The 18692-nt window shown below is 34.2% G+C and overlaps 1 protein-coding gene across 2 annotated transcripts; it reads left to right on the top strand.

Annotated features, from left to right (window-relative positions):
• Window positions 1-675: 675 nt before the first annotated feature.
• On the top strand, window positions 676-8884 carry LOC146164785 (uncharacterized). 2 transcript variants are annotated; one of them, XM_083382669.1, is made up of 6 exons: window positions 676-899; window positions 4061-4130; window positions 4351-4419; window positions 5635-5657; window positions 6064-6128; window positions 8028-8884. In XM_083382669.1, exons 2-6 carry the CDS (start codon window positions 4074-4076, stop codon window positions 8117-8119), a joined length of 306 nt encoding a protein of 101 aa, XP_083238795.1. In that variant the 5' UTR covers window positions 676-899; window positions 4061-4073; the 3' UTR covers window positions 8120-8884. The 2 variants fall into 2 exon arrangements, with proteins under 2 accessions (XP_083238795.1, XP_083238793.1); XM_083382667.1 differs by lacking the exon at window positions 4061-4130.
• Window positions 8885-18692: the final 9808 nt, after the last annotated feature.

An 18692-nucleotide genomic window follows, 5' to 3' on the forward strand; every position in this document is an offset into this window, starting at 1 on the left:
GCTATTTTGTGATATTTTAAGAAGCCGAACTGTAATTCCACCGAATATTTCGCAACCGGAATGTCAACTAAACTAAAACTTATCTAAAAAAATAATTAACTTCAGTATGGCACTTTTTGAACTTCAATGAGTCAAGTTATACCACATTTTGTGCTGTTTACGAAATATTTAGTACTATTTTTGTTTAGCGATCGATGTGTGACAAATTGCACAGGATGTTTTACATTATTTAATTTAACTTTTCCTTTTCTACCTACGTATCGTGCTAGGGATAATATAAAGCTATTTATTCGAGGAAGAGTTGCGGTTTAGAACCACTGCACTAGACCATTTCTCATATTTAATTAGCTATTGCAACTAATTAAAAGCATTTTTTGCGCTTTGCGCAAATCTTGTTCCTCCGTCTTTAAATCGCGCAATACCCTAGATTTATCTCTGATTAATAGTCGTTGCGGTTGTTATAAGATATACGTGAGAGCGATTAGAAAAATGTTTGAGGACAAAATAACGCGCGTGATTCCTTTGATTGCTGTGCGTGAAACTCAATACCATATTTGCGTCCAATTTGTTTTGAATCCGTTTGCCTTAACAACAAACGAGGAATTGTATTACGATGCCTTTTAAGCTTTCAGTAGAATGTTATTCATTGAACATTGCTAGTCGTTTGGATTGTCATTTAACAGACGCTGGGCTTTCAACTGGAAAATTATTTTGCTTATTAGGGTAGTGGATATGAAAAATAATACAGCAAAATCTGGAATAAAACAATACATACTTTAAAAAAACTTGTTGCACCCTCTGATATGTGGAATTATTCAATATGCACAGGTCGGTCTATCGACTGGAATATAATCATGTACTTGCCCTCAAGACATCATCTCAATATGGCTAACAAGAAGGTAAGCATTAATGTTGATGTATTAAACATGTCTTATAATGCTGCACATTTCTCAGAAAGCCACCGATTCGTAAATCTATTAAAAATGTGCGTTAAAAAGTAAAACTTAATATGTAGGCAAATAAGGAGAATTTCTGCACTCTATGATTTTGTGGAATTTTTTAAACTTTCGCATTTCCGATTACCACGTGTAATATATTCTTACTTTTCGATTTTTTCCTTCTTCGGTTAGGCTTCTTGAAATACAGGTAACCCAAATTTATGTATTTGCTGACAAAGTAAAACACGTTAAATATTTTTTAATGCAGATTGTTTGTTTAGTTATTGGTTTTAACTTAATTACCTTGACTTAAGTATACTGGAGTTAGATTTAAGTCATTGAGAAGAAATGTTTTAATTGACGACTTAAGTCTTTTGGGAAAAAAAAAGTCCAAAAGCTTTGGACTTTTACGAAAATTACTTGACCTAAATAATAAAACAGAAATGAGCACAGGAATTTGTTCTACAAAAAATGGACACCTAATGGCTCTATTAATGTCACGTGACTTCAAATGTCAGGGATGATTTTCAACTTGGTCATACGGCTTACCAGTCGCTCCGTATACAGCGACAAAAATAGTCGTTCCGACCGGGATGTTTTCGAATAATATTAGATAAATGTGGTTATTTTTTTATAGAAGTCTGCTGGTTTGCTCGTTAAATGCTACGTGTTTGTTGTTTGCTAAAATGATCACAGAACTTGGTCACAAAACTTAATTTGCGGATGTCTGAAAAAATGATTTTGACTAACCATAAAAACCAATTTAAAACTAACGGCTATGAATTCTGGGGCGTTATTTCTGACATATAAATTTTTAATATGTGCTCTAGGACGGCAGCTTTAAAAGTGTAAAACATCTACTGGTCAGTGGTAGGATCTTTATGTTTAGAGGCGGCTTTTGGATTAATATATAGAGAAATATCAGAAATATTTAAGGGCAATAAATGTTTTTTTAGTTTTAGAAAACCAATTTTGTAAACAAGTCATTTTGAAATGACTTAAGTTCCATTCAACTCATATATTAAAATAAGTTAAGTCCACGTCAATTCTTTCTATACGAGTCCAAGTCATCGGTTGTCCAAGTCAAGTCCCAGTCAAGTCATTATTAGAGCAAGCAAACTTCAAGTCAAGTCCCAGTCAAGTCATTATTAGAGCAAGCAAACTTCAAGTCAAGCCCTTGTCACAAAAATAGAACTATAAATTATGAAAACTGGCAAACTCCTCTGATTATGAGCAATAACCCAAGTAAAAAAAATAGCATGAAAGCAACATAAGCAAATTGTTTTATGTGCAAAGATTAGGATAAATAACGCAATTTTATAAATAAATGCTTAATTAAAACAATTTATTTTAACCCAAGTCATTTGTCTAAATGATTTAAGTCAAGTCATTTGCCCAAAATACTTAAGTCAAGTCAAGGCATTTGAAAACAGAGACTTGAGTGCACTTTAGTCAAGTTATACAAGTTATTGACTTAAGTCAAGTTATACAAGTTATTGACTTACAACACTGCACAATTCATTATCAAGCTACCTTACAGAACCGTACATAACTATAGGCCTAACTTAGGCTACTAAACTTCCTAACGAAGAGTAAATTGTGGCCCAGCGACCTGAAAAAAAATCTTAACAATCCTAAAAAACATCTTTACATTACTAATTCATTAAGTTTGCTTGTTTGAGCATAGTAATTACGTCATTTGGTACAGCTCTACTTAAAGCTTTTATTAATTGGTGAAACTATATCTTTTAGTTAGCTTAAACTCCAGCCCATCACACCCAAGTCCGATACAGGTATAAGTGCTACGAAACTTTAAACATGTGCCATTAAATATATATATATATATATATATATCGTAAAAATCTGATTTCTGCTAAACGTAACGTTCCTGATTTTTTGTATAAAATATGTAAAATATCAAGGAACGTTTTTTTCAGAAGAAATCAGATTTTTACGATAAAGGGTCAAAATAGAAAATATTCAAAGCCACAGCGTATGAGTCGATATATCAACAATCCCCTTTTGCCAATTGCTTTATTTTACCTCAAACCGACTTTTGTTTTTCTCACTAGGATTGGTAAAAAATGCCTGATTATATGGGATCGGAGTCGATAACCGTTACCAATTGGTAGCATCGAAAGTGTTGTAAAGACTTAAGTGATTGGCTTGCCCTAAATGCACTTAAGTCACTGTTTTCAAGTGACTTGACTTAAGTTGTTTGACCAAAATGACTTGACTGGACTTTCATCTTTTGGACAAATGACTTGACTTGGACTTGAGTCATTTTGTCAAATAACTTGGGATTAAATGAAGTGTTTTCATTAAAATTTATGTCAAGTTTTGCACCTTAAACACTTTTTTGCTATGTATTGGGCTTGTGTTATTTTTTAGTTAAATTGTTGTTTATATTTGGACGAGTTTCGTATTTTTAATAGTTAAACAGTTTACTTTTATGTCAATGACATGACTTCAAATTGACTTACTCTCTTAATGACTTGACTGGTACTTAAGTTGGGCAGCCGATGACTTGACTTGTTGTTTTTGCAAAAGACTTGACTTGGACTTAAATCTTTTATCAAATGACTTGACTGGGACTTAATTCGTTTTAAATTGACTTGTTCACAACACTGAGTATCGGCGATCGTCCAATAATAGGGTGGAATCGGTGTTGATCTCATCTACCAAATTAATGTAGATCCTTAAGTTATGATTTTCATTCAAGTGCAGCAATTTTTTACCTCGACTGTTGCTTATTCACATTCTTAACACCAAAACAAATTTTAACCTAATAACCTAGGCAAAAAAACGTTTGAACGTTATAATTTAATCCATTTTGATGGTTTATGACGTCATTAGCATCGGATCGGATCGCGGTACTTTTTCTCTAAAATATCGGGTATCGGTACTGGATTAAAATGTGAAGTATCGGAATAACCTAATAGGGATGTAAAGCATTTTGCATATAAAAACAAAATATGGAAGCAATGTTTAGAATCGCTTTTTATTTTTAAATATGTAAGATAAAATTAGTTTCTTTGTTCATTTAATATGTTTCTCAAAAAAAATACAATAAACACGGTAATCTATCTGTGCAGAATGTTTACGGTTAAAGTTTTTAACAGAAACTAAAGAAAAATGACAAGGTCAATAGAAGTATCAGAGTTCTTCGAAAGCTTGAGTTCTGCACCTAAAGTAAGAATTTATTTTTTACAGGGTTGAAATATATAATTCTTTTTAAATCACCTTTTTAGAAATATTGCGGAAAGTCCTAATAAAAGCGTTCAGTGCCATTAAGTTGATAACAGATGTGTTGCCTTTACCAGAGTTTCTTAACCAACAAAATATTTTAGCTTTGGTCCCAACACCATGTAATCTACAAAAAATATTTTTTTACCACCTATATACTTTTCAGGAGACCGTTGCCCAACTACTTTTGCGTGATATTTCCGAACCTCCTGTTCAGGAAGGGGAGTTAATTTGGGTAAGTTTTCAAATGTTATACAAGTAGGCTGTTGTTCATTTTGGTAAACATGTGATTTTGGGTGCAAAATTTCGAATAATGACCAATCCAAAGAATCGAATCGCCTGACCAATTCGGTTCGGGCAAACACTTTTTCCAAAATCGGGTTTAGTTCTTCCGTAAATTTGTTATAATACTAATTAACTAATTATGTGGTTGATTTTAGGCAAAAAGTCACTGTTTTTTTTTTCTGATTCTGGTTCGGTTCGTTTTGACATTTATTCGTCAAACATGTTTTAACTATTTGACAAACAGAGTTAAATTCGAACATGGTAAAACTTGGTAAAAAAATTCGTTCGTTTGCAATAAATCCCAAAATGTTTTTCGCTCTCAGGTGATTTTGACATGTTCCTGTGTCAATGTTTTAGTTTCTGTTTTATAAGTGCGCCGCCAATATATTTTAACTTTGTGATAAGATTGCAATGCGCTGGTCTAAACCTTCAGTTTTAGATAAGGTTCCGACGAAAATTACCGGTTTCTAAAATCAATTTTGAGTTCGGTTGGACTTCATTTTTGTGACTGTTGACATTTTACCGTCATTACTAGGGCAATTCTTTTTTGACCTAAAAATTAAGAAATTTTGACCTGAAAAATTAAAATTTTGACAAATTTTGACCTAAAAATAATTTTCTTTGACAAAATTTTAACCTGTTAGAAATATTGATTTAAATAACCTAGGCGTCGTTATTCACACGTTTTTTATACTTTATATTACTCTACTGAAGATATAATACGGTTAAAAAGACTAGATATAATTAAAAACGATTTCTTTTTGATAAAATTGAACGATAAATTTAAAAAAAACTGAACGACCAATTTCAAAAAGCTGACTATAGCTTTGTTTTTAATTTTGTAAACAATTTATGTGCATTTTAATTCGATTTTGACTTGAAAATTTTGACCTAACATGTAAATTTTCAAAAAATTTTTACTTTTTTTGACAAGTAAAAAAATAATCGCCCTAGTCATTACCAAAACTAAATTCGAACAAAGTGATATGCATAACACAAATTTAAAAAAAAATATCTAAATGCCACGCAATATTGTTGCTACATAATAAGTTTCAAAAGCTTTGTCTCAAAAACGAGGATTGTATTTCAAAAATATTTCAAGGTTTGGTTATTTCTACAACAGGACGTGTTCACTTTTCTAACAAACTTGCTTTTTGTTTTTCAGGGAATGGATATTCGAAGCATCAGGTTAGTTTCCGTGGTAAAATAGCCTATTGAGTAAAAGTAACGCCTGTAAGGGCTTCTATTCTTTTGACTGCAAGGTAGCTTGAATATACCTTGAAAAGTGTTATCTTACATCAAAATAAATATATTACACTAATGCACACTTTATTAACGAGGAATCACGCTTTTACATCAGAGGCTTTTTTGAAAAGTGTCATCCCACATGGCTGTTATACTAGGGCTAGGCATTAGTGAAATAGAAAAGGTAACAACTTTTCACCACACCTCTGTTCATGTTTTATGCCAGCTTAACAATAAAGAACAACTGCGATCAAATAATCGTGGTCGCTTGTGTGTGTTTGCATAAATCTTTTTTGCTTGAAGACGATTGTTGTAAAACTCTTTTGTAATCTAGTTTATTCACTAATAGATCAAGGCCACCACAGATCACCAATGACAGGAATGAAAGGACAGAGGATGTGCATAATGTTGTAGGTCAGTACTGTACTGTAATTCGAAACAAACAAAAACATGGCATCTGTTATTACATGGGCCGAAAATTTATTTTCGGGACATATCTTGTTTTTCCTCGTATTCTTTTTTGGTTTGCTTGGTATGTTTTAGAATTAGACCGACTTTTGTCTGAAGCTTTAAAGAAAAAGTGTAGATCGCAAACCTTTCAATTTCTAGACATGACATAGAGTGGTATGTATAGGTGCGCGTAAGAGGTTTATGAGGCTGAACCCCTAGGTGCCTTTAACTCGGGTCAAAAAAACTAAAATATTGTGACGTCATCGTTTTAGCTCTTTGTAGCTTTCGACTCCTATCTAGTTTATGTTAAAGTTTTATTCGCTTCTAGACTTTTCCATTGGGCGGTTTGTAGATTGCAAACAAGTGAGTTCAAATGTACTTTAAGTTAAGTAATTTGAAAAATAATTTGAGTGACATTTGCAAAGTAACTTAAGTCCCAAGCACTGTTTAAAATATAATACGTCAAGTCCTATTCCAAGTCACTACCCCAAGTCGATGGATTAAAAATAAAGTGTAAACTATTAAAATTGATAAATTCTTTCCATTCCAAACCATATTTCGCATTGCAAATACCCAAAACAAAACCAAAATCAAGCACATTTTGACTTCTAAATCGAGAATAAATTACCCATATTGTTACAAATAACTGTTTCTAATTAAAACACTTATTAAAAGTAATTTGTGAAAGGATTATTAAAAGTAATTTGTCAAAAGATCTTAAAACACGTCTACTCATGAGACGCCTTAAGTCAAATCATTCACTTAAGCCATTACAATAATGACAGCTTCCAAAAATGCACTATGATTTTAACAAAATCCGTTATTTTTGCGAGTTGTTAATGTTAAATGCACCAAATAGGGTGGACAAAAAAGTTTATTTATTTTATTCCAACACGACATAAAATATGCATAAAAAGGTAGGCTATACTTGAGCTGGGTTGGAATTACTGCATATTGGACAACATAAGAGACGCTCTATGTGTAGCCTATATCGATCATCAAATCTATGACTTGCTTATTGGTAAATTCAAGTTTAATGTCATACTATCAAAGTTAAAAAAGTTTGACTAAAATTTTTAAGAAATAGTTAAGAGATATGCCAAAATATTAATAGAACTTTGACTTGCCTAATTTTAAACTTTCTGCTTGCGCTTTGGGAAAGTCCCGCTTACTAAATCCCTTATTTTTTGTATGTGATCTACTGAAACCACAGGCCGTAGTTTATATCGAACTAATCTAAAAAATATTCGGCGCTTTTACAAACGAGATAGGTATAGCGAACACCTAAAGTTTAGGTGGTATGGTGAAATTTTCCCATATAATACGTTTAAAACATATAATACGATTAAAACAATCTTTTTTACCATAGATCTTCTACCTAACATGTTATTCCTAAAATATTTGACTATTGATAACGATTTTTAGCCGCTTTCTTTTTCAAAGTTGTTTATATCTAAAATGTGTTAATTCGAAAATAAAAACTATAACGGTTCCGGGATGAAATATCGCTAGAACTAACGTAGTATAAAATTATTATCATTAATGAATATTTACAACATAAGAAGGAAATAACGGAGTTATCAGGGTGGAATGATGAAGCTGTTTGTGCCAGTCAACTTAAATATATAAATGTGGTGTTAATTGTATTACTAAACACAACGCGGTATAAATGTAACAGCCAATATGTTAATGGTATATCCTATGGCATGTAACGAGACTCTGAGAGAATTTTTTTTTTTCGTTTTGTTTGCAAACTTTGTGTAATGTTACGTGATTTATGAAATAAGTTTATATTTCTAAATTAAGTCGAGCTTTTAAACTAATTAAAACTTGTGATTAAATGAAGACGATTTATATTTTTAGAGGCCGAAGTGCTCATCACTATTTACATTCCAATGAAACTGGAACGACTTCAGGACATGACTGTGGAAAACCTCAAGTCCTATCTGCAGTAGATTAGGATTTTTATTTTAAACATGACTAAACTGCTTTTTTGTGTTAAAACGTAGCTTAAATGATTTTTTTAAAATGCAATCTGGTTGTAATGTTGCTACAGCGTAGGTTTTTTTCAAAAGTAGGCTAGATCAACAGTGCTAAATTTTTCACGGTGTATGCTGTTACTTGGTTTTTGGCGACGCAATATTATAATATATACGACGGCATGTTTTGTGTGGCTCTTCTAGTCGAATCGTAGAATTCCAAAAAAATGTCAAGTCTACCAAGAGTATTTTGTATGAACGTTTCTCTCGTTTTTTTTCTTTGTTTAGGCCAGCATTTTGTTTATGACGTAACACCTGACATAGAATACGAAGATTTAGTTAACAGCAAGTCAACGCAATTTCATTGCTAAGGTTTCAGAGATTAGCAAATAAAACAAAAAACTGATATGGATGAATATTGTTCGTGTTATTTTGTTATTAACGGTAATATTATTGTGTTAATTATTACCGTTTATTGTATATTACAATTCTGTTATTTTTGCTGAGCTTACATTATTTACCGTTTTTGTTTTGAAATAATTTTGAGGCTCTCTGGTACTATATTTTCTGCAAATGGCTTTTCCATTGAACACAGTTGCCCACCCCTGTACAAACGTACAAAAATTCACGACACGGTAATAATAAATGCTGTAAAGCTAAAACTGTTTGATGTTCTTATGGCGTCAATTCTGTTCGAGAGTGTACGATAAAACTTTTGCCAAGTAAACTTTTTCTCGCTTTGTGTATTCACATCAGTTCATTCCAGAACAGCACGCTTCTTATGACTTCCTTAAGCTGAATTAAGCCGTAACTTGTAACGACATAAAATTTGTCATGGTCAAACCTAACCTGGATCCGCCTATATGATGACACTGTACTGGATTTCTCTACAAGGCAGCGTTACACACATCCTGTCACCAGATTTGGACAACCAGATAATTCTAGTTTTCTAGATCAGTGAATAAGAGCAAATGCGGCTACTTCATTTGTTAATTGCTTGTGTGCTTTAATTCTGGTTCTAATCTAATTCGAACTTTACCAAAAATGCTACTTTTATCCAACGGCATTACGGCATTGTTAGTATTTTTCTTTGTCAAAACAAAGAATTTGAATTAAAACTCTTTGGTTGGAACGACCAGTATGTAATTTTTACAGTACAAAAAGCATGCTATGCTAAAAAGCATAAAAATTAGCTAACACATTTGTACCATTCACATTCGTGTAAGAATAATTCGCAATTCAAATGACATTGATTGTAAATAATAAAATGCAATTCTACTTCAAATTCTTTATGTAATTCGTTTTTTTCTAAAATTAGGTAATCGAGAAAACTTAAAATGATACAGTTCTAATTCTTATCTGTTTTGAAAACCAAACTGAAATTGTCTAATTTTAAGTCTAGTTTAATTGTAAAAAGATAAAATAAATCTAGTTGTCCACTATATTGTCAACACTGTAGCAAGTAGAGAGGCAGCAGTTTAAAAGCGTACACGGGTGGCGTTAGTGACCAGCTAGAGCGGTGGTTTTTAAACTGGAGCCCGCGGTCCTTTTGGTGTCCACGAGACGATTTTCTGGGACCGCGAAACACCTAACAAAAAAATCAACACGACGGTCTTGAAAAAGAAAATGTTTTGTGCAATAAAATTTCAGGCAACTTACTTTACCAAGGGTTAACAAACACAATAATAATAACTATGCTGTACATAGGCCTAATTGTAGGACTAAAAAAGAAAGCCAAACTTAGGCTCGACCTATACGCGCAAAGGTGACATTGCGTTAACGTAATTCCAACGTGTTTGCGCTCGTCGTCACAATTTACAATTAGTTGTTCATTCACGCAATTGCAAGTTTTGAGTAGAATTGTGCATTGTGACGTCATAGTCTTGCGTTGCGCTAATAAGAATTTAGTTTTTACAGCTTGCTGCGCTGCCACTGTGCGGTTTTAAAACTGTTCGTGATTGCTTCACTCAAATAAAGTGATTCGTTGGAGGTGAGCTAGAGGTTCCTATATTGCGCAGTTATCCCTGGGCTTCCCTCACAGTCAATACAGCCTTAATGAAAAAGTGAAAATGGTTGTCATCATCCTTTCTTGTTTAAGGATAATTACACTTTTGTTTCGTGTCAATTGTCTATGTCCAATTGAATTTACTCTTCTGTTATTTGTTTTTTCTACTGATGCTAAGAATTTTTGGAAATGGATTCTGTGTTTTTATCGCGAAATATTGGCACAGGACATAGGTATCACGTAGCACAACAAAAAAATAACGTTTGGCTGATAGGTTTTTTTACCTGAGTCCGGCTTCGGCCAAAAAAATGAACCCGAGCCCGACTCCCGCATCCCGAGTCAGACTCCGACCAACCCGGATCTGACTCTAAAGGTTTGTGTGCGTAAGACAGAAAGCAACCCTTTAATTGGCTCTTTTCAACAAATTTAAAAGCTATAATAATAGAGACCAAGCAAAGGCAGTCGCCCACCATAAACTTAAATTTATCAGTTCTGTGGGCTGCAATACCGTGGGGTCCAACATTATCATATTTGCATTGCCGATAAAAGCAATACCTATATATAATGACAATAAACAAGGCACTATAGGCAGGTTCGTGGATTTAAAGAAACCAATCATCCACAGGGACTCTATCCATAAGATTGAAATAAGAACAAAGTCAACGTCGATAAAAAACACAGTTCGAAATACTACAAAAATAAGACCAACAATGTATAGTCGTAATAACGTCCAAATCGGAATAAATTTTAAATCCGTCGGAAAAATACCTGAATGGCCAGAATCAGGACCATACAACATTTTATCTAACCCTAAACCCCACTCTAATTCATCTCTAACTCCCCTAATAATTTTAACCCTAACCCAATTTATAACCTTTCGCATTCCCTTACACTAAACCCAAACAGGGACAAACAATCCAGTGCCAAAACATCGGCGCCGGTCATAATATGGCGTACATAGTTGACACCAAAACGGCCGATTATATATAATTCTGAAGAGGATATTACTATGTATTTGACTTTATTATATCGTTGGTCTTAATGCTAGGGTAAGCCTATCAAAGTTTATTCTGCTTTATAGGTGTATTTTGGTGTTCGATCCATAGGTCTATTGTCACTGCTTTTTACTAGGTACTGGGTCCTTTGTTAATAATTTGTTCAACAAGTTTCTCTTTTGAAGCGAATGTTGTTTGGCATACAGGCCAGGTCCGGATTAACGTAGCAGATGCAGCAGCAGCTACGGGCCCCGCGTTTCACAAGGCCCCGCCTTTAGTGAGCAAATATTTTTTTTGGGCGAAACAAACATGGTAGGTAAGTAATTTTTGGCTTGCAAACTTGAGGGCTTTGTAAAAAATTATCTATCACAAGAGTCATACTTTTTAGCCGATTCTGCTACAAAACGTTTTATTTTTCGACAAATAAAGTATTGTTGTATATGAAGCTACGATTGTTGTTTGTTGAGAGGGCAGCCAATTACATAAACTATACTAGGGATGGCGAACCACTGTCCCGCGGGTCAAAAAGCGACCCACCACACATTTTTAATGACCCACTTGTCTTTCTAGAAATACTGAATGTTTTTAATCATTTTCATGAAAGGATAAATGTAAAAAAACACTTTCGTTAGATAGCACTATACTGTTTAAATCAGGTTGGGCAAATCTGTGGGTCGTGCAAAAGTGTTTCAGGGTGACGAGTAGGCCTACATTAAAACCCTGGTTAAACCAATAAACCATGCTAAAAAGTATACATCGTAGAACTTTCTAATTTCCAGAAATGACGTATAATGATATGTAAGTGCGTATAACAGCTTAACGAGTCTGCACCCCCAGGGGCATTTGCTTGGGGGACAAAAAACCTAAAATACTGTGACCAAATCGTTTCAGCTCTCTTTAGCTATCTCCTATAGTTATATGGGCCGCAAAATTCATTTTCGGGACATATCTTGTTTTTTCTCGTATTATATCTTGTTTTAGGGCAGGGGCGGGCCGCATGCGGCCCTTTGCCATTTTTTGTGCGGCCCTTCGCCTTCTTCCAGATATTTTCCCCTATACACAAGGGTATTTTGTGTGCACCAATGTGGGAACTTTTGCTCTTTCAGTTTCCTGTTTAAAAGTGCAATGTAACCCATAGGCTACACCGCTACACTAATGCAGTTGTTCAACTCGAATAGGAAGCATCTATTACAAAACAATCTTCATTCATAAAGTTTTACTTGCGTCACGTTGTTATGATAAAGAATTGTTTTGCAACAAATACACTTGTCTGCTACGACTTTTGTCGCGCATATTGACTGAGATGTTATGTTTAACAGCTGGTTTTGAACTATTGCTGTTAAATAGTTTGCGTCCATGCACATCTGGCCTGGAACCAAACATTGACAAGTTGGTTCAAAACATCCAACATCAGCCTTCTCACTAACTTCTATTTGAACATCCACATGTGTGTCTGCTATGATATTTCATTTTCGCTTGTACTTGTGTTTTTCTATCAAAATCTGAAAATATCAATTAGTGTTTATTTGATGTGCGGCCCTCCTGTTTTCCAAACTGGCCATTAAATTTCCTAACTGGCCCTTGTGTTAAAAAGGTTGCCCGCCCCTGTTTTAGGGTGACGAGTAGGCCTACATTTACATTAACTGCACTTCAACAAATGCGTGCAGAAAAGCTAAAAGCATTTTGTTTATCGCTCTAAAACGTAAAGGGTGGTGATCCTTTAAAAAAGGGAAATACTCCAGGTTCCAGCGTTTGGTGCGAATCGGCTGAATCCCTTCACTGACAGCCTGAAAAGCAGCAGCCGTCTTCTCATAACTAGTTGTACTTATGACGCAACAATTCAATTTAGACAAAAATCACAAATGGAATATTACTGCTAGTATAAAAATTGAAAAATTTTCACAATAGATGACTGTTACGTGCAAAATTGACCCTTGCACATTTTGAAAAAAACGAGATCTACTTGGATCTAAAAAATTAGTGCATTAGATCAGATGCAAAAATCCCTTGCCAGTAACCAGTAATGCTAACCGGTTCACTGATACATGAAATTTCGTGAGACGGTTCTTTAAAACCGGTGCGAACTGGCTGAATCCCGCCACTGCTTTCAACTTACAACTTGAGTTGCTAAACGCGACTTAAAATAATTCTTTTTGGGGCATTGTGACGTATTATCAACGGTTATTTCAGGTTTCCTGACAGTATGACAATTGGTAGCTAATTGTACTGAAGAGAGATCATTTACAAAATTAGTTGAAAACACGTATACACTGATTGTTTTTTTATTAAGTCTTTAATAACGAGATACAACTAAACATGCAATCTATTCTTTCATATGCGCTTTTAAATAATATATCAAAGTTTGTTTGATTTAAACATAACATGTGTTCTAAGTAAATTAAACCAAATAAAACAAAGTACCGTACTAAAAGATAAGTTAAGGCTTAACTTCCGTCAGAAAAACAGTTAATTGACAACTGCAAGGGTTTTATACCGTAGGACCAGCGGCATTATTAGAGGCTGCTAATTAGCACTTAAAAATATATTGGCGTTTAAATTACTCATTTAGAGCTTATTCCAGTGGGTTTATATTTTCGTTTAAGTTCTTACTGATGGATATTTCTGAGCATTTTGGTTTTTTCGTTAGTGTTAATAGACTATGGTTTTTAGAATCTCCTGTTTTAAGTATTATTATTGCTTTATTATAGGTCTTATTGTTCGTTTCCTTCTAGTTATAATCTAATTCGGATTTTATCAAAAATGCTGAACTGTCCAACAGGGCTGCGAAGTCGGACTCGGGACTCGAGTAAGGATATATTTCTCATAAAAGCACTTTAATGCGTTAGCTTTAAATTCTTGAAAGCCTTAAAAACAATGAAGGGAAATAACTAGAGTAAGACCACGTAAAACTACCCGAGCTCCGAGGCCGACATGCGCAGTAGCAAATTTTAAAACTGACATGACGGCCAACTGGAAATTGTAAAGGTAGCATATATGGTTAAATATTTTTCCACCAGTGTTGTGGGTATATGAAATATCCACAAGCGCAATAAATAGGTGAAATACAAGCTGTAAAGTCGCATTCGGATTCGGGATTCGACGTATTCGCACATTTGGTCGGAATTGGACTCAAGATTCGGGTAATTTTTACCGACTCCCAGCCCGGTTGTCCAACAGTATTTTTAATCTCTCGGCCGAAACAACACATTTAAATAACACCTTTTGTCGAAACGAATATCATGCAATTTGTTTAGTCTGAAAAGGCTATGCCAAAACGTATAAAAATATTACAATAATATTTGTCGTTTACTGTACATTCTGATGAGTTGAACTCAATTGATTGAGAATTATTAATTGCAGTTCTAGCGTGGCAAAAGTCTGTTACACCTTGAACGTACCAGACAAGTATAATTGTTGCAAAACAATTCTTATCACAGCAACGTGAGACAAGTGAAACTTTAGGAATGAAGATTGTTTTGTAATAGATGCTTCCCATTCGAGTTCAACTGCATTAGTGTAGCGGTGTAGCCTATGGGTTACATCGCACTTTAAACAGGAAACTGATAGAACAAAAGTCCCAACAATGGCACACTCATAGCCTTATTTAGGGAAAAATAGCTGGAGAAAGGTGAAGGACCGCACAAAAAATCGGCCCCACGGGTCGTACGTTGCCAACCCCTGCCTTAACGCAGTAGCAATTCTGACATATATTTTCTATTATGAGAAAACAAATAAGGTTGCTGCTAGGTGTCGTTGTTTGCATAGAAAATGTAGCGCGTGATTTTTTTTATTATATATAGCTACTTGTTCGCATTAAATACTAAGTAAATCGCTAAATTTTTGTACGTTACTGTAGAGACCGATTAAAAACAAATTTAAGCCCCTTTACGCCAAGGTAACCGCCTGGATGAAAGCGTATGAACGAACAAGGCAATTATGATACTCATAGTCGTGTACTTTCCCTGCGAAAGTAGCGTTGCCCAGTTATGACGACTTGCAAACAGCTCTAAAAATCATACATCCTTAAGAAAACAGTTCGTTTTGGCTATTTAAAATATTAATAGAATATATGTTTTTTATGTCTGCACTTATAGACTAGAAAATAACCTTTCATAAGGACTTACTGAATAAAAATAGCGAGTACTAACAATGCGACACATTGCAAATAAATTCAACTTACAAGTAAATACCAGAGATTTTGTCAAACTAATAAAACTATAACATCAAGTCTCTCAGACGAATATGGGACGCCTACTTCACGATCTGCAAGACAAAAAGAAACCGAAAAACTGAAAGTATTTATTCATCAACACAACCGAATTAAAACGCTTTACAAACCAATACAAACAACAATCCTCTTTGTACCCGGAGCTGAATTAGAATGGCACCGCACTTTAATTTGCGGGATTGCACGTTTGCTTTGGTAAAACAGGTATTTAATGCAACCTGCACAACGTAAAGATGGAAAACAAATTAAGAAGCTTCCAGATTAAATTTAACTTGGGTGCAATCGTAACAAACGATTTTCTTTCGTCGTTTGGTAATTTGTATATTTTCGCCCCGCACTATTGTTGAACATATGTTTTTTACTTTTTTTCGCTCTCTTTTCTTTTTATTTGTCATTATTTACTTGTTGCAAATAAATGAACAGAATCATTAATTGGTAGTTGTATGACGAAATAAAATTTTGTTTTGGTCTCCCCAGGCATACACAGTTTCATCCATTTGAAAAAGTTTAATGAAGGGTCCATTTAATCTAGGAGTCAAATTTAGTTGTTTTATTTTTTACCCAACACAAGTGAAACAAAGAACCCTGTTAAATTTTAACTTGGCGTGCTGTCAAATCTTAGTTAAATAACCTTTGCTTTATTTGTTGTTTGTTTAGTTTGTTGTTTGTGATGCTTAAAACTTGTATAGCCTACTTCATTGAATGTTTGTCTAAATGGTTGATGATCGCTACCCGTATGTGCTAATGTAAGGTAAATTTAGGCAGTACCGAGGTAAAATCGTTTGTTAAACCTCTTATGAAAAATTGCTGCTATTTTTGTCATATTTAAAGTATATCGTTGTGTAAAAAATGGTGTTACACGTTGTGGCATTTTAAAGACAAATCTTTACCAAGATATGAACGATGGTCCTTACGAGGTGGAGGTGGGCGGTTAATTTTTTTTTAATTGCTTATGTTAAATATTTTCTTGTACCGTCAGTAATGGTATATATTACCATGTTTTATATTTTAAATAGTTCCACAAATATAATATATAAATATATTGCTACCCACTGGTTACATTTCGTAATAACTTATCGTATCCGCCCTAAACCTGAACTGCTGCCAATAATTTGATAAGGTAAGCTTGTTTGGTTAAAAAATTGGTTAAGGCATTGGGTTGGTATTCCAAATTTATTTAACATTTGGATTAAATCATCTTTCTAAAAAAATCAAACTAATTATACAATTTAACATTTTTTGTTTTAGCACAAAATCTTTAAAAATGCGTTTTTCAGATAAAATACCTACATAAAATTAACTATTTGAAATGCTTTTTAGAAATCAGTTGCTTGACATTTTGTGAGTTGTGTAGTTCTAGATGGAAATCATTTACTGTGATTCACTGGCTGTGATACGCTTGGACTGACACTCGCAACGTTCCATATATACATAAAGGGGTTGTGACTAAAGCATAAAGGGGTTGTGACTAAAGCCCATTGATTGTTGTTCAACGCCTGTATGCGCTTGACCTAACCCGAAGGCAAACTAAATATCCCACTCGCTACATTCTTTATTAGGTCAGGCTGATTGTGTTACTATAGACTAGTATAGCTATACGCCATGTAGCGGAACAAGTTTTAACCACAGATCAATGCTAGTTAACTTGTTACTGAATTAAATAAGCAAGATATTTAGTGCTTAAAATGTTGTTAGTTTGTTGTTGAATAATTATATTTCGAAGGCTTTCGATTTTAGCGAGATGTTATTTGTGGGTAGGTAACCGAACCCGAACCGATTTTTTAACCTGTTTCGGGGTTATTTTGTCCAAACCGAAATCAAATCTAAACGGCTGTTTTGTAATATTTTAATAAGCCGAGCTGTAATTACGCCGAATATTTCGCAACCTGACCGTTAACTAAATTAAAACTCATTTGCAAAAATGATTAACTTCATTATGGCACTGTTTGACTTTGTACTTCAATGAGCCAAGTTATACCAAATAATTCTGCTGTTTGCGAACTATTTAGTACTATTTTTGTTTAGCCATCAATGTATGACAAATTGCACAGGATTCCCTACATTTGTTTATTTTACTATGTTACTTAAGGGAAGGCGGGGCAAAACGGACCCCTTAAGGGATAAATGCTATATATTTTACGTTTCACAAAATATTTTTTAATTATTAGGGTATCAACTAAAAGGTCTTACTGAAAGTTATAGTCCTATGCTAAAAAAAAACTAAAAGAAGCATACCTTGTGAACGAATTAACCTTTGTTGTCGATTTTTACACGGGGCAAAACGGACCCCTGGCGGGGCAAAATGGACGCCAGTAATAAAATATAATTTAATTGCCTTGTTGTGTGGAAATGCCGGATCAAGGATTTGTGTTTAAGGGGCGCATAGAATTTTTTATAGATATTGTTATAAGTTACGTCAGAACTTGACGTCATAATTTAAGTAATGGTATACACGGGCCTCATAGGTTAAGAATATTTTACAAAAGTAGGCCGAAACATACAAGAAAACCACAATAGCACTATATTAAGTAGCATTGCAACTATATATAAGTTACATGGTTATAAATCGGCCGTACGTAAACTTCCTTATATTTCTCTTAATGTATACCAACTAATAAGATTAAATCAAATAGCATTCGAGCGTTTTTACAATAGATCTTGGTAAAATTTTGTTTGGCCTTCCCGCAAAACTGATCTAAACACAGGGGCACCCGCAGAAAATTTTCCAGGGGGGGCCAATCAGGGGAAAATCAAAAAAGGGGGTCCTGAATTTTAAACTTAGGGAATTCCCTTATTTTTCGTCTGACGTTAATGAATAATGACGTCATAAAACAGTGACAGTATGACGTCATAGAATGGTGAATGCAAGACGTGATAAAAAACTAATCAGAAACAGCCAAATACGTCCAGCAAAAGCGACCACGTGCGTCGTCAACAATCCTGTTAAGCGCCAGCTGCGAAACACGGTAACTTCAGGCAAAAAAAAACAAATTGTAGAATACACACTTGCTAATCAGTCAACCTAAACAAATAACGAAAAAGAAAAACTTCCAGCGTTTACTGTCGACCAAGCAAAAGATGAAAAACGGCGTTTTGCACTCGATTTTAGTTTCGCATTAGATTAAGACGCGTGACCCAATTACTTTAAAACAGGGAGTCGAACCGTTTGACTTTTCCGGTTCAGGTTCGGTTCGGTTCGGGTTCATAAAGTTCTGGTTCAGATACAATATAATTTGCGTTAAATCTCAAAATGTGGGACGATAAATGTTGAGAATAATCTTTGAAAAGTCATCTAATCCAAATTACGGACTTATTAAAAAA

This window comes from Ascidiella aspersa, chromosome 2, assembly GCF_963924565.1.
Source record: "Ascidiella aspersa chromosome 2, kaAscAspe10.2, whole genome shotgun sequence".
Lineage (NCBI taxonomy): Eukaryota > Metazoa > Chordata > Ascidiacea > Phlebobranchia > Ascidiidae > Ascidiella > Ascidiella aspersa.

What these genes read in the sequence shown, in the direction of transcription:
- LOC146164785 (XM_083382667.1), top strand. Translation starts at nt 804, where the DNA reads ATGTGGAATTATTCAATATGCACAGGTCGGTCTATCGACTGGAATATA. An exon ending in AGGAAGGGGAGTTAATTTGG is followed by an intron (nt 4,420 to 5,634) that starts GTAAGTTTTCAA and finishes TTTGTTTTTCAG; the next exon opens with GGAATGGATATTCGAAGCAT. An exon ending in GGATGTGCATAATGTTGTAG is followed by an intron (nt 6,129 to 8,027) that starts GTCAGTACTGTA and finishes TTATATTTTTAG; the next exon opens with AGGCCGAAGTGCTCATCACT.